Source organism: Lycium barbarum, chromosome 9, assembly GCF_019175385.1.
Source record: "Lycium barbarum isolate Lr01 chromosome 9, ASM1917538v2, whole genome shotgun sequence".
NCBI lineage: Eukaryota > Viridiplantae > Streptophyta > Magnoliopsida > Solanales > Solanaceae > Lycium > Lycium barbarum.
In genome coordinates this window covers 68,581,261-68,598,152 of record NC_083345.1, presented here as the reverse complement: position 1 = coordinate 68,598,152, position 16,892 = coordinate 68,581,261, and the positions used below count along the sequence as shown (strand labels likewise).

The following is a 16,892-nucleotide window of genomic DNA, read 5'->3' as shown; positions in this document are numbered from 1 at the left end:
GCAAGCCTCTCAGCGCCTAGCGCCATGGACGGCCCCGTGGTCTTGAACGCGCCAAGTGACAAGGTTGCTTCTGCCTATGTCACCCCATCAATGTCCCTCGCTCGCGCCCCTATGCTGGCCATGCCCCAACGCGTGCCCAGCACCCAGTGACAGTGCAGCCCTACTACAGGGCCAGCGCCCATTTCCTGCGCCCCAGTGTGCGCGCGCCCTGTGCCTTGCGCGCACGACAATGCCACGACCGAGGGTGCACATGGACCTCTCTAGTTAGGTCTCTTTTGTCGTAAATATAGAGTAGTTTACTTTATGTATTTTTGATTGTGATTCTCTAGCAAATTTATGTCTAGTTCTGTAACTTGGGTTTTTATTTTTAAAGCATTATTAGGGGAATCAAGCAATCAAAACTTTCAAGCAAGCAATCAATTCTCTGTACTGGTGTCCCTCCCCCTCGACACCGCTTTCTCTCATTGTAATAGCTTTCATTAATGCAAACAAGCTTTCTTTCTTTCTCATTCTCAATTCACTTTTCTGTTCTTTCAATTGCTCTTGACATTGGTTTTCCCACACGGCACTGACAGTCTCGTCTAGCATGCGGAGGGGACCCCGGTTGGCGGATAGTAACCTTGGAATCATTGGTTGCTTAGCCTTACGTCGCCCTTCTAAGAAGTCTCAGGAAGGCACCACGTAACATTCCTCACGTGCCCAAGGGTCTTTTATTCTGGATTGAGATTGTGCCGGCCAAATTGTGACATTTTGCACTTTTTAATGGGGTCCAATGAGAATCCATAAGAAGATATTTTACTCAATTTACTCCTTCCAACTTCCAAGAGCGTGGCTTAAAGTCCTTCACCCATTTTCTATTCCTCAGCAGCATCACAATGTTACTCATCTCTATTTCACTCTTAACAATATCTAACATCTCATCTCCCCTGTCTCCATATAAATAGCACTAAAATATATGCATTATTATAATAAGTATCAACGACAAGAGTGAACAAAATCCCTTTGTTTATATTTCTTCATCAATTTTTAACGAAATGGAAGACCCCTCTAACTACCGTCAAACCTTAGCAAAATCGAACTCCCGTAAGACTAATAATCACGGTGTTCGTATTAGACCTGATAACTCTACCATGGAAATGTTCACGGAAGAGCATGATTACAGTATGGAGGAAGGTGACTCGGAGATGTGGAACAACTTTTCCAACAATTTTAGGCAGGTGCAGTCAGTGTTGGATCGGAACAGATTATTAATTCAACAGGTTAACGAGAATCAGCAGTCGAGAACGCACAACAATATGGTCCAGAACGTGGGTCTAACTCAGGAACTTAATGGCAACATATCGAAGGTTGCTTCTATATATTCTGATTTTAATAACAACTTTACGTCTATGGTCCATCAACGGAAGAATGGTGTTTGAGAGGGGATTTAGAAAAAGCCACTACTGAGATGGCTTCTATATTTAATCTTATATATGTAATAAACTTTTTTTAGCTTCTTTTAAAATCGTAATTGCAGCTATTTCACTGATTGGATTGGAAACATCCGGAATAATTAATGTTTAGACATATTCAACTAACGTCCCCGATCTAGGAATTGATTTATGCTATGATGTTTGTTTGCTATCTCCAAATATCACATGATGTCAAACATTAATTTGAAATTTTAACTAAAATATATAACGCATTTTAATCAGTTTTACTTAGCTAAAATGAAACTATTGTAAAATGTTTACGTCAGTAAAAGAACTTATGTGGAGGAATTTATATAAGCACTAAACAGAAGCGTCTAAAATTTTCACCCTCTTCATAACCTTAAGAAACTCAAGTTCTACATGTTTATTTAATTTTGTCCCTTTATAGTTTCTAGAGAAAACATAATCACACACAAAAAAAAAAAAAAACTTTTGAATTACATTTAAGAGACCAGCAATTGAGTAACACCATATTTCTATTATATATAAGAGAGGAAGAGGTACGAACACAACTATAGAAGTAGTATTGTGTACTCTATTGGTAAAGACCAACAAATTATTTTTTCTATACCCTCATTCTATTTAATTTCATTTGTAACCTCTTTTTGGTGACATGTATTCTCTTCTTGATGACATGTATTTGTGTGGGTATAGTCACATTTTTGCCTCGGTTTCTCACTATTTATTTTCTTTCAGTCTTTTCCCACATATTTTTGGTAAATTTCACCCGTGGGAAACTTTAAAAACCTCCCTTAATGTTTTGATGTGTTTGTCCCTCTTCCCCACTTATATATAATAGAAAATTTTTATTGTGGCTTACAATATTACATTTACTTTACTTATTTTGATTTCATTAAATTTAATAATTTTATCTCATTATCATTAATGTAAATATATATATATATATATATATATATATATATATTTATCCTTACTAACATACTCATTTGTAAACGCTTTTTTCAATCAACAAAAGATTAAAAATATTGAACGACATTCATAAAATCTACGAGCTTGACATGGTCCGTGACTTTAAATTGTTACAAAAAAAAAAGTAAAATATATAGATAAACGTAATTTCGTAGACCACAAGGGAGACCAAGAATTGAATGACAAAGATAATATTGACGAGCTTAATATAGTCTTGGCTTCAAGTTATTACAAAGAAATCACATTTTTCAAACTTGATATGGCCAAAGCCTATGACAGACTATCCCGGTATTTCCTCAAAGATGTTGAGTAGATTGAGTTTCATCGTACCCGTCTTATGCGTTTATTTTGTTGCTTTGGCCTTGAATTGTGGATTCATATTAAGATTTCTAAATTTTGCTTTTGGTCTATGTGGATAATTTGACTTTTTTTTTTTAATTAGTTTTTGAACTCTACTTAATGTAATTATAACTAAACTGATGGTACATCAAACACATTTTGCATATGTTGATATCCGAGGCGGACCCAGGATTTAAAGACCGCAGGGGCACCATTATCTTAGCATAGGCGCTAGTTAAACTGCCAATAATGACTGAGATATAATGGTCCTGTCGGACTGGTAACTGATGGCGTGAGCAGTGGCGAAAATACAAATATATAGGTCAAATATAGGTTGTAATCTAATACCTAGACGTTAACAATGTTGAGCCAACTTACAGTTATAGCTTAATGGTTAAAGTTGTGCAAACCATATGAATGATTGCGGGATTGATTCTGTGTACCTCATTTGTGTGTACTATTTTCTTGGGGTAAAAGCACAATATCTGATGCAAAAGAGATGATTAACCAAAAAGATCTAAAAAGAATGCACTACCTAGGATCAGCCAATGCACCAAGTGCAATTATGTTAATAGGAGTGCATAGTTATATATATATATATATATATATATATATATATATATATATATATATATATATATATATATATATATATATATATACCTACTTTTTCAAGGTTTACCACATATATATACAAAAAAATTCCCGTAGTTACCGAGTGCACGTGCCCTCCCTCCTCACCACGTGGTCCGTCCTTGGTTGATATAACGCAATAATAATTAAAATGTTATTAAACGTTGTCTATAACACTTTGCTAAAAGACTTTAGGAAAATTAGAAAATAAAATTAATCATATTGGCCTCGTGCATCGCACGGGCATCCGTTGCTAGTATAGAAATATATGTACATATATTTGGTATTAGTTTGCTTTTGTTACTCTAGAGATAGATGTATGTTTATGGCATCAGATGCAAAGTTGCATCCTTTTCTCTGGTTGCTTAAGCTCAGGGAGCAGGTGGAGTACTAAGGACATACTAAGAGAGTGATTATTGACTCCGATGAAGTGATATGAATGTGTATATTAGATATGAGAGACTTGAGACTGACTATTATGGAGGAGGCACCCTTAATTGATCTATACATCCAGGAGCTAAAAAGATGCATCAACACTTAAAGAAACAATATCTGACCATGTGACTCGTTGTTTGAATTGTCAATAGGTTAAGTATGAGCATTAAAAAACTGGAGGGTTCACTCAGCATTTGGTTATTTCAGAGTGAAAGTGGGAGAGGATTACCATAAATTTCATGGTAAGTTTTCCATGTACTCTGAAGAGACATGATTTAGTTTGGGTGATGGCGGGCAGACTTACCAAGTCCGCACACGTCATATCGGTTTACACTACATTCACAACGGAGTAGTTAGAATAAAATTAAATCCCTGAGATTGTTCGGTTGCATGAGGTATCCATTTTTATCATTTTTTAGAAGGGGGTCCCATCAATAACAAGTATCCTCTACCCCTACATTGATGATTTATTTGACTAGCTGCAGTGTGTGGTCTATTTTTCCAAGATTGAATTGAGGTCTGGTTACCATCAATTGGGGATCAAGAAGGAGGATACGTCTAAGATAACATTTCAGACTCGTTATGATCATTATGACTATTTTATCATTTTCTTTGGGTTTACCAATGTCGCAGTAACATTTTTGGATCATATGAATCGAGTGCTCAAGTCATTCCTCGACACTTTTGTTATAGCGTTCATCCATGATATATATTGATCTACTCCCCTAGCTAGGTGGAACATAAGGATCATTTGAGGGTGGTGTTGGAAAAGTTGTGAGGATACAAACTTTGTGCTAAATTCTCGAAGTGTGAGTTTTGATTGGACACTGTGGCGTTTTTGGGTCATGTGGTTTTCAAGAATGGTATTCTAGTTGATTTTAAAAAGACGAGGCAGTACAACAGTGGGCTAAGCCTAATAATACAGAGATCCGGAGTTTCTTAGCTTAGCAGGATATTACAGATAATCTATGGCGGGATTCTCAGCCATAGCACAACCTTTGACCAGGTTAGCGCAGAAGAATGTTCGGTTCAAGTTGACGAAGGAATGTGAGTTAAGCTTTCAGATGCTCAAGATAGCCTTAACTATAACCCAATGTTGACTTTACCTACCGGAAAGGAGGCTATTTAGTATATTGTGATGTCTTGAGAGTGAGTTTAGGTTGTGTTTTTATTTAGGGGGCAAGGTGAGCACATGCCTCCCGATAGCTTAAGAATCACGAGACCCAATTCACGATTTGGAGTTAGCAACTGTGATCTTTACTTTATGCCACGACCTGACTAGGGGCCGTGACGGGCGCCCGATGCTAGCCCACCCGGGCACCCCTTAGCGTACCTTTACACTTACATCTAGGTGAGCCACATACTTAATCATACATTTCTATTCATCAATCATACTAGTCCCATTGGACAACCATACCTTTATATCATCATTGGCATCTATGCCATATCAATGTACATAAGCCGACAAGGCTAACAAAATGATATACAAAATATAGGCCGACAAGGCCAAACACATCTAACCACATACACATGTCTACGAGCCTCTAAGGAGAGTATGTTATATCATATAGACGGGACAAGACCCCGCTATGCCGATAATTATGTACACAAAAGAATCAATACCCAAAAGCTATAGCTCCAAATGAAATGGAGCTCCGGTATGTAGTTCCTGAGAAATGTAGCTATGAATCAAGTCTGTCTTCCTGGGCACCTGCGGGCATGACGCAACGTCCACAAACAAAAGGACGTCAGTACGAAGAATGTACTGAGTATGTAAAGCATGATCAATATCAATATAGGAATATAATAAGCAACATGAGAAATAGCATAAGATGGGAGATAGTAGAATCATCGTCATAAGCACTTACTTGTTTGTCATAGGGACTTTCATTTCAAATGCGAGGTTGTGTACATACATCCATATCCGTATCCGTATTCGTATCCGTACTCATTTACATTGCGTCCATGATCGTATTCATATACATAGTCTTATTCATATTCATATTCGTATCATGTTCGTATTCATACTCATATCTATATCATATACATAACATTTACATAGCATGCCCGACCACGAAGGTTCGGTGTTTCCTACATACTTGGCCAACCAAGGCTCAAGGTTACTCATACCTGGCCCTACCAAGGCTTCAGGGTTACATCTACCTAGCCTTACCAAGGCTTCAGGGTTATCCGTACCATCTGCAGAGGTGTGCGCGCGTTACATAATTATATACATATAAATTGGACAACATCTCCTTTATTTATACGACATTCCCCCATATCACGTATCAACTCCCAAATGTCAATAATACATTCACAATATCATAACAATAGTCTTTATTCATCCACATTATCTATATTTCTCACTTCGCTTCCATTCACCCATATCCATGGTCATCACACACGACTACATTCATTCATATACATAGCCTATCTCATGTTCTTAACATCATTTATATCACAACACATCAAGAATCATGACTCAATTCAAGCTATTACTCAAAATGGCACTATTCCACATTCATGACCCATTTTTTTCTATATCCTTCTACAATCCAAGTATTTCAACTTTCAAATACCTTAAACAACATGGAAATATCATAAATCTTACCTTAGATGTTGTAGGAACAAGCTTGGGTGGAAATACTTCACTTGAGCCCAAACCCTAGCTCATCTCCAATGAGATTTCTTGACTTGAATGATCTTTAATGGGTTTTCTTACACTTGATTCACTTAATTTATGTTGTTGATCACTAATACCTCTTGAATTTTTGTATAACAAATGTAGAGAGATGTTTTAGAGAGAAGAGGTGTGATATGGAAATGAAATGAAATGAAACTTGAATCCCTTATTTAAAGAACCAAATCTGTCCCGACCAGTTCTACGGTACGATCGATGGAGCATCGATCTGATCGTCGAAGTCGTTAAATTTCCAGTGAGCAACCTTTCGTTTCCTTTCATTCTACGGTGAGAAGGACGGTCCATCGAACTGATCGACGGAGCGTCGATCTGATCGTCGAATGGTATTCATCCTAACTCGATTCTACGGCGTAATCGACGAATCGTCGGCCCGTCCGATGATACAAAGAACGACCGTCGAACTCCCCTTTCACAGAACTGCAGTGAAGTTTTATTTGACAAACTTTTCTCCGTTGCCTCTAACTTCTTTGGAATTTTAATTAGAATCGTTAAGAATCCCTTCTTACTTGTAGGGACATCATGTACACCTTAACTTATGTTAATGCATTCACCGCTAAGCTACCCAAAGTTCCGAGGTGTAACATTCTCCCCCCCCCCCCCCCCCCCCCCCCTTAAGAACATTCGTCCTCGAATGTTAGGTTCTCGGGGATTCTATAAAAATTTCGCCAGAGTTTCCCCAGTAATATGGCACTACCATCCTGTCACAACAACCCATAATAACAATGCTTCATGGGGCCACAACATAATAGCAATCGAATTTGGCCACACACAACCCAAAAGCATAAAAGGAAAACATACATACCTTATGATCTTGATACCTCATCTTAGATTTCTTCTAAGGGCTGAAATAAATGCGGGTACTTGGATCGCATAATTTCTTTCGCTTCCCATGTCATTTCTTCTCGTTTACTGCTTCTCCATAAAACCTTAACTGAGGCCACTTCTTTGTTTCTAAGCCTCCGTACTTGCCTATCTAGTATGGCAATAGGTACCACTTCATAAGTCAACTTCTCTGTCACTTGAACATCGTTTACTGGCATGATCCTAGCAGGATCTCCAACACATTTACGAAGCATCGAGACATGGAAAACTTGGTGAACTGACTCCAAGTCAGGAGGTAAATCTAACTCATAGGCCACTTTGCCTATTTTCCGCACAATCTCATAAGGCCCAATGTACCGGGGTCTAAGCTTCCCCTTTTTGCCAAATCTCCTTATACCCTTCATTGGTGACACTTTCAAGAATACCCAATATTTCACTTGGAACTCTAAGTCTCTACGACGATTATCCGCATAGGACTTTTGACAACTTTGAGCTGCTAACAACCGATCTTGTATGAGCTTGACTTTCTCTATGGCTTGCTGGACCAAGTCTGGTCCTATCAACTTAGCCTCTCCTACATCGAACCACCCAATTGGGGATCTAGACTTTCGCCTATAAAGCCTCATACGGTGCCATTTGGATGCTAGAATGATAACTATTGTTGTAAGCAAATTCAATGAGTGGCAAGTGATCGTCCCAATTACCTCCAAAATCTATCATACATGCCCATAACATATCTTCAAGAGTCTGACTGGTGCGTTCAGCTTGTCCATCAGTCTGCGGATGAAATGCTGTGCTAAGGCTCACTAGGGTCCCTAAACCCTCTTGGAAGGACTTCCAAAAATTAGCTGTAAACTGAGTCCCTCTATCAGAGATAATAGATACTGGAACACCATGCAGTTGCACTATCTCTTTAACATAAAGCTTTGCATAATCTTCTGCCACATATGTCGTTCTGACTGGTAAGAAATGAGCCGACTTCGTGAGTCTATCCACAATCACCCATATAGAATCATACTTACGTCGAGAACGGGGTAAGCCTGTAATGAAGTCCATGTTAATTACTTCCCACTTCCAAGTTGGAATTTCTATAGCTTGCAATAATCCGCCCGACTTTTGGTGCTCGATTTTCACTTGTTGACAGTTGGGACATTTAGCTACGAATTCTGCTACATCTTTCTTCATCTCATTCCACCAATATATAGATTTAAGATCATGGTACATTTTCGTTGCTCCGGGGTGAACAGAATAACGGGAACAATGAGCTTCTCTCAATATCTGGTGGCGTAAACCTACCACATCAGGAACACATAATCTGCCTCGGCATCGGAGAACTCCGTCTCCTGCGATCTCAAATGATGACTCCTCTTTCTGAGGGAGTGTATCTCTGTAATGCATTAGCATGGAATCTTCGTATTGTCGCTCTTTCACTTCCATTACTAGCGACGAGACTGCTGAATTCTGAATGGTAGTTCCCCTGCTACCTGAGTCCACTACTCGGACTCCTAGGCCAGCTAACCGCTGGAGCTCACGAGCCATTTCTCTCTTCTCTGGTCGTACATCATACAAACTTCCCATAGATCTGTGGCTAAGAGCATCAGCCACAACATTTGCCTTTCCGGGGTGATATAGGATATCAACATCATAATCCTTTAGCAATTCCAACCATCATCGTTGCCGCAAATTCAACTCTTTCTGCTTGAGGATATACTGAAGACTCTTATGATCTGTATAAATATCCACATGGACACTATATAAATAATGTCTCCATATCTTTAATGCATGAACCACTGCAGCCAATTCTAGATCATGGGTCGGATAATTCTTCTCATGTTTCCGCAATTGCCTCGAAGCATACGCGATCACCTTACCATGTTAACACACAGCCTAGCCCAATGCCTGAAGTATCGCAATAAACAACATATCCTTCCAATCCCTTTGGAAGTGTCAGGACTGGGGCAGAAGTCAATCTATCTTTTAACTCTTGGAAGCTACGTTCACAAGCATCTGTCCATTGAAACTTTGCTGATTTCTGGGTCAACTTTGTGAGTGGTGTAGATATAGAAGAAAAACCTTCGACAAATCTCCGGTAATAACCTGCTAAGCCCAGAAAGCTACGAAACTCCGTAGGAGTTGTGGGCCTTGGCCAAGTCTTCATGGCCTCAATCTTTTGACTATCTACCCGAATACCATCGGTTGCAACAATGTGCCCCAGAAATGTCACTGAGTTCAACCAAAACTCACACTTGGAAAATTTTGCAAACAACTCTCGAGCTTGAACAACTCTAAGGACAGTACGCAAATGATCCGCATGTTCTACCTCGGATCTAGAATACACCAAGATATCATCGATGAATACAATCACAAACAGATCTAGGAAGGGCCTGAACACATTGTTCATCAAATCCATAAATACTGCCGGTGCATTTGTTAGCCCAAATGACATTACTTGGAACTCAAAATGGCCATATCTTGTTCTGAAGGCTGTCTTAGGGATATCTTTCTCCCTTACTCTCACTTGATGATACCCGAACCTCAAATCTATCTTTGAAAATCATTTGGCGCCTTGTAATTGATCAAATAAGTCATCAATCCTCGGGAGAGGATATCTATTCTTAATCGTCGCCTTATTCAATTGCCGATAGTCAATGCACATTCTCAAGGAGCCATCTTTCTTTCGGACAAACAATACGGGTGCTCCCCACGGAGATGAACTAGGCCTAATAAAGCTTTTCTCAAGCAAGTCTTTCAATTGCTCCTTTAATTCTGCGGGAGCCATTCTATAAGGAGGAATATATATGGGCTTAGTGTCCGGCAACGCATCAATAGCAAAATCAATCTCCCGCTCAGGAGGGAGGCCTGGAAGCTCTTCCGGGAACACATTCGAAAATTTATTCACCACGGGAACCGACTGAAGAGTTGGCGATTCAGCTTCTACATCTTGAACCTGAATTAGATGATAAATACATCCTTTCGTGATCATTTTCCTTGCCTTTAGATGGGAAATAAACCTACCTTTTGGTGACGCAGTATTCCCTTTCCATTCTAAAACTGGTTCTTCCGGAAATTGGAAGCGAACCATTTTCATTCTATAATCAACATTGGCATAGCAAAAAGCCAATCAATCCATACCCATAATGACATCAAAGTCTACCATTTTTAACTCATGCAAGTCAATCATAGTACAACGGTCACAAATCACAACTATGTAGTTTCTATATACTCGGCTAGCTATTACCGATTCACCAACGGGTGTAGACACCTCAAAAGGTTTGATCGACTCCGGCTCAACTCTAAATCGACCCGCAATATATGAAGTGACATATGACAACGTGGAGCCCAGATCAATCAAAGCATATACATCATGAGAAAAATACTGATAATATACCTGTGACCACATCAGGAGAAGACTCAAGATCTTGGTGTCCAGCCAAAGCATAAATACGGTGCTGAGGACCGGTAGAACTGGGGACTCTCCCTCTGCCTCTACTATGGCCGACTGGCGCATGTGAACCTGGTCCCATAGGGCATACAGACGCTGAAGATCCGGCTACCGACCCTGAAGGCTGGGTCCTACCTCTACCATGAACTGAGGGGCAATCACGCATAATATGGCCCGGTCACCACATGAATAACAAATCTCTAAACCCGATCGGCACTGACCCCAATGTAACTTCCCACACTGGGAGCATCGTGGTACGGGTGGCCTTGCCTGACCCGAATCACCTCTGAACTGAGACCCCGAAAAACTCTGACTCGGCCCGGAAATCAAATCTCTGGCCTGAAAACCGTGGAGGCGCACTAGTCATAGAAAGGCCTGAATGCCTAGAAAACTGCTGTCTGTGCCCGCCTCTAAACTCACTCGTCGGACCCGAAGATCTGGCCCTTTTGCTATGTCCCCTATCATGCTCACGTTCACTCCTTTACTGTTGCATACTTTCTTCCAAATTTTGAGCATGGGCCTGAATACGTGAAATATCTATATTGTCCTGAAGGGATGCAGTCAAGCACCTATCCATCAAATGTAGCCCTAGGCCTTTCACAAATCGGTGTACCTTGTCACCCATATCCGCTACCATGGCCGAAGCATACCTAGCCAAGGAATTGAAGCAGAGACTATACTGTAGAACACTCATGCTACCTTGCCTCAAATTCAAGAACTTATCGGCTCTGGCTCGCCGAACTTCCAGAGGCATATAGTGTCGGAGGAAAGAATTAACAAATTCTTGCCATACCGGGGGAGGTGCATTGGCTCCCCGTGAAGCCATCCAAACCGTGTACCAATGGATCGAGACATCTCTCAATATATACAACGCTAACTCCACTGACTCGGTGTCCGAAGCATGTATCAACCGAAGCGTCCTCAACATACCATCAATAAAGTCCCCAGGGTCCTCATCCAGCTTTGATCCAAAGAATTCCGGAGGGTTTAAGCTAATGAAATCACGGGCCCTTGCACTAACAGCCCTATCACCTTGCCCTGCACTTTGCCGTTGAGTCTGAGCAGCAACCAATTGAGTAAGTAAATGAATGACCTCTTTTACATCTTGGCCCGAAGCATCCGGTGGAGGAGCCGGAGGTGCTCGAGTTGGGGCTGAGGCTCCCTCACGCTCCTCAGAAATAGGGACTGTCTGGGAGGACTGAGATTGAGCCGCGTTCTGGGACTCACTTTCCTCTACCACTATTGGCGGTACTCTTTCAGCCAGCTTTTCTGCCGCTGTCTTGCCTTTTTGGGCTGCTGTAGCCTTTCTCTTTACAGGCATTTCTGAAATACACAATACACGGTTAAGGAGAAGGAAGTTCTTATATCTTAGCTCTATCGCACGATGTTATGAAGAAAGAAGGTCAATCATTCCTAAAATGCCCGCAGCCTCTTGTTTATAAGTGTGGCGCGCAACACACCCATAACCAAGACCCTACTGGACACGGCTCGTAGGCACAGCTTAGGACAGAACTGCTCTGATACCACTTTCGCCACAACCCGACTAGGGGCTGCGACGGGCGCCCGGTGCTAGCCTACCCGGGCACCCCTTAGCGTACCTTTACACTTATATCTAGGTTAGCCACATACTTAATCATACATTTATATTCATCAATCATACTAGTCCATTGGACAACCATACCTTTATATCATCATTGGCATCTATGCCATATCAATGTACATAAGCCGACAAGGCTAATTAACAAAATGATATACAAAATATAGGCCGACAAGGCCAAACACATCTAACCATATACACATGTCTACGATCCTCTAAGGAGAGTATGTCATATCATATAGGCGGGACAGGAGCCCGCTATGCCCATAATTATGTACACAAAAGAATCAATACCAAAGCTATAGCTCCAAATGAAATGGAGCACCGCTATGTAGTCCCTGAGAAATGTAGCTATGAATCAAGTCTGTCTCCCTAGGCACCTGCGGGCATGACGCAGCGTCCACAAACAAAAGGACGTCAGTACGAGGAATGTACTGAGTATGTAAAGCATGATCAATATCAATATAGGAGCATAATAAGCAACATGAGAAATAGCATAAGATGGGAGATAGTAGAATCATCGTCATAAGCACTTACTTGCTTGTCATAGGGACTTTCATTTCAAATGCGAGGTTGTGTACATACATCCGTATCCGTATCCGTACTCATTTACATTGCGTCCATGATCGTATTTATATACATAGTCTTATTCATATTCATATCCATATCATGTTCGTATTGATACTCATATCTATATCATATACATAACATTTACATAGCATGCCCGACCACGAAGGTTCAGTGTTTCATACATACTTGGCCAACTAAGGCTTAAGGTTACACATACCTGGCCCTACCAAGGCTTCAGGGTTACATCTACCTGGCCCTACCAAGGCTTCAGGGTTATCCGTACCATCTGCAGAGGTGTGCGCGCGTTACATAATTATATACATATTCTACCCGACCTTATAAACTCGGGGTTCCATAATAGTCATATATAGATACATATACATAATAGCTCATAAGCATCTTTACTATTATCGTTACTATCATTATCGTCATTGATATTATCGTCGTTATCGTTATCACTATCATCGTCGTTCATTACATCTATCCTTATAGGATTACTTATCATGTGAGGAACTTAGTACAATCGTAATACATATCAAGAATCATAAGCTTGTAGCTTTGAAGATAGAATCATTTGGAGGACAACATAGGCTTATAGAATATTTAGATAATTGGCCAAAGAACCATGCCTTATGAAAGAAGAGTTAGCCTTACATACCTTTCCGTTCAACTATTTACCACTTGCACGTTCTCCTTCAATGCTCACATTTTTACTTTCATTAAAGTCATACTATCATTAGAAATCGTTAGCTAGCATAGACAACTAACACTAGAGAAATTTGGACAACATCTCCTTTATTTATACGACATTCCCCCATATCGCGTATCAACTCCCAAACATCAATAATACATTCACAATATCATAACAATAGTCTTTATTCATCCACATTATCTATATTTCTCACTTCGCTTCCATTCACCCATATCCATGGTCATAACACACGACTACATTCATTCATATACATAGCCTATCTCATGTTCTTAACATCATTTATATCACAACACATCAAGAATCATGACTCAATTCAAGCTATTACTCAAAATGGCACTATTCCACATTCATGACCCATTTTTTTTCTATATCCTTCTACAATCCAAGTATTTCAACTTTCAAATACCTTAAACAACATGAAAATATCATAAATCTTACCTTAGATGTTGTAGGAACAAGCTTGGGTGGAAATACTTCACTTGAGCCCAAACCCTAGTTCATCTCCAATGAGATTTCTTGACTTGAATGATCTTTAATGGGTTTTCTTACACTTGATTCACTTAATTTATGTTGTTGATCACTAATACCTCTTGAATTCTTGTAGAATAAATGTAGAGAGATGTTTTAGAGAGAAGGGGTGTGATATGGAAATGAAATGAAATGAGACTTGAATCCCTTATTTAAAGAGCCAAATCTGTCTTGACCAGTTCTACGGTACGATCGACGGAGCGTCGATCTGATCGTCGAAGTCGTTAAATTTCCAGTGAGCAACCTTTCGTTTCCTTTCATTCTACGGTGAGAAGGACGGTCCGTCGAACTGATCGACGGAGCGTCGATCTGATCGTCGAATGGTCTTCGCGCTAACTCGATTCTACGGCGCAATCGACGAATCGTCGGCCCGTCCGACGGTACAAAGAACGATCGTCGAGCCCCCCTTTCACAGAACTGCAGTGAAGTTTTATTTGACGAACTATTCTCCCTTTCCTCTAACTTCTTTGGAATCTTAATTAGAATCGTTAAGCATCCCTTCTTACTTGTAGGGACATCATGTACACCTTAACTTACGTTAGTCCATTCACCTCAGCAACCCAAAGTTCCGAGGTGTAACACTTTAATGTTGTGGCAGCATTATTTGTATGGTTAGCCATGTTAGGTATTCACAGATCACAAGAGTCTTTAGTACATTTTCAAGTAGAATGATCTGAATTTGAGTTAATAGAGATGGTTCAACTTACTTATAGATTATGATATATGATTATCTTGTATCAACCAGAAATTTAATGTTGTGGCAGATACATTGAGTAGGAAGTCCATGGATAGTTTGGCTTCCATTTCCAGCCTCTAATCGGCCTTTGGTCATTGATTTGTAGATTTTGACTAACTGTGGTGTTAGACTTGATGGCACACCATGTGAAGGTATACTTGCGTGCGTGGTTGCACCGTCCCCTTTAATTGAGCGGATTAAAGCTCACCTATTTGAGAATTAGCGGTTGCTTAAGCTTAGGGAGCAGGTGGAGCAGGGACAGACTAAGAAAGTGACTATTTACTCCAATAGCATGATGGTAGATTGTGTTTATAGGTTGTGAAGACTTGAGACAAACTATTATGGAGGAGGTTCATAGTTAACCTTACTCTATACACCTAGGAGCTACAAAGATGTATGAAGACGTGAAAAAACATTTCTAATGGATCAGAATGAAGAGGAACATACCTAACCATATGACTCGTTATTTGAATTTCCAGCAGGTTAAGTATGAGCATCAGAAATATGAAGGATTAGCTCAGAATTTGACTATTCGGAGTGGAAGTAAGAGAGAATTATCATGAATTTCGTGGTAGGTTACGTACTCTTATATTATGACAATTAGCACTCCTACACTTTAGATAATTAGCCATGCTACTTTTCTAATCTGGGAGAAGCAAATTTGGTTAAAGTTGCATAGCGCATGTCATTCACGCGTTATGTAATTTTTTTTTAAATCGGGTAACGGATTTTAATGGGTGACGTTAACTTATTCTTATATAGTGCATGCAATTCATACGCGCTGTAAGTAATTTGGTTACAAATTGTGCCTTACTTCAATCCATTTGGACTTTTTCCCGTCAACTAGGTTCCGGATTCATTTTTTTAAAAAAAAACAAAATTCGCTCTTAAATCACGCAATGAACTCGATTGAAATTGAGGGGGAAAAAGAAGAAGAAGAAGAAGAAAAAAAGTGATGGTCAAAGGTTTACAATGAGAGGAAAGTGAAGTATTGCGTACCTTTTTTGTCGTGAGCTCTCTAGATATTTTTAATTTATTCCCCAGGAAACCCTTTATTTATGCTTGATAGAGCTTGTGCTGGCCAGATTGTGACCTTTTGCACTTCTCCATATCTTTTATGGGGTCCAACAAGAATCCACAAAAAGATGTTTATTAAACTTATCCCACTTCTCCTTCCAACAGGTCCGGAACTAAAATGCCCTAAAAAAAATCACTTTGAACCAAAATACTTCAATAAAAAAAAAGTTACAAAACTATCTTTAGCGCAGTAATTTATTGCGCTAAAGCAGTTCACGGAGACGGAGGGGTTAACTGCTTTAGCGCAGTATTTTACTGCGCTATTTAAAAAACAAAAAAAACCTATAACGCAGTAAAATACTGCGTTATAGAAATAGTACCCAATTTTTTTTTCTATAACGCAGTAAAATACTGCGTTATAGAAACAGTACCAAAAAAAAAAAAATTGGCCAACTTTATTTTTTGCAACACTTAGTGTTTTTTTTCGTACTTTGACCAATGATTAGTCGTGTGTCAAGACTCCGAAACGTCAATATTTTATATAGAACCTGATATTTTTTTCTGCGAACAATAATGTAGGCCCAATACATCAAGGATACGTAGACGTTCGGATCGTCATTTTAGGGGTTGAAAAGGTGCCCGAAGTAAGTTTTGTTTGAAAAAACTTAGTGTGTTTTTCATACTTTGACTAATGATTAGTCGTGTGTCAAGACTGTTACACCTCGGAAATTTCTCCGTACTTGTATGATGAGTGGAATGATGAAGAGTTTGAGTGTATGATGTTTTATTAAGTCGGGAATGGCTAATTAAGAATTTTTGGAAATCAGAAAGTCGCGGAAGATTTTTCAGTCCAGTGGTCGTATATGGCACTATACGGCCCGTAAAGTGATTTACGGACCATATAGTGCAATCGTCCTCCAGCTTGTCAAAAATCTCAACTTTCTGTAAATTGTGAAAA

At 39.7% G+C, this 16,892-nt stretch overlaps 1 protein-coding gene across 1 annotated transcript; it reads left to right on the top strand.

Annotated features, from left to right (window-relative positions):
• The first annotated feature begins 889 nt into the window (after nucleotides 1-889).
• Nucleotides 890-1,571, top strand: LOC132610947 (protein EARLY FLOWERING 4-like). Its single transcript, XM_060325353.1, has one exon. The coding sequence runs from the start codon at nucleotides 1,035-1,037 to the stop codon at nucleotides 1,416-1,418; it is 384 nt and encodes a 127-aa protein (XP_060181336.1). The 5' UTR covers nucleotides 890-1,034; the 3' UTR covers nucleotides 1,419-1,571.
• The last annotated feature ends 15,321 nt before the right edge of the window (nucleotides 1,572-16,892 follow it).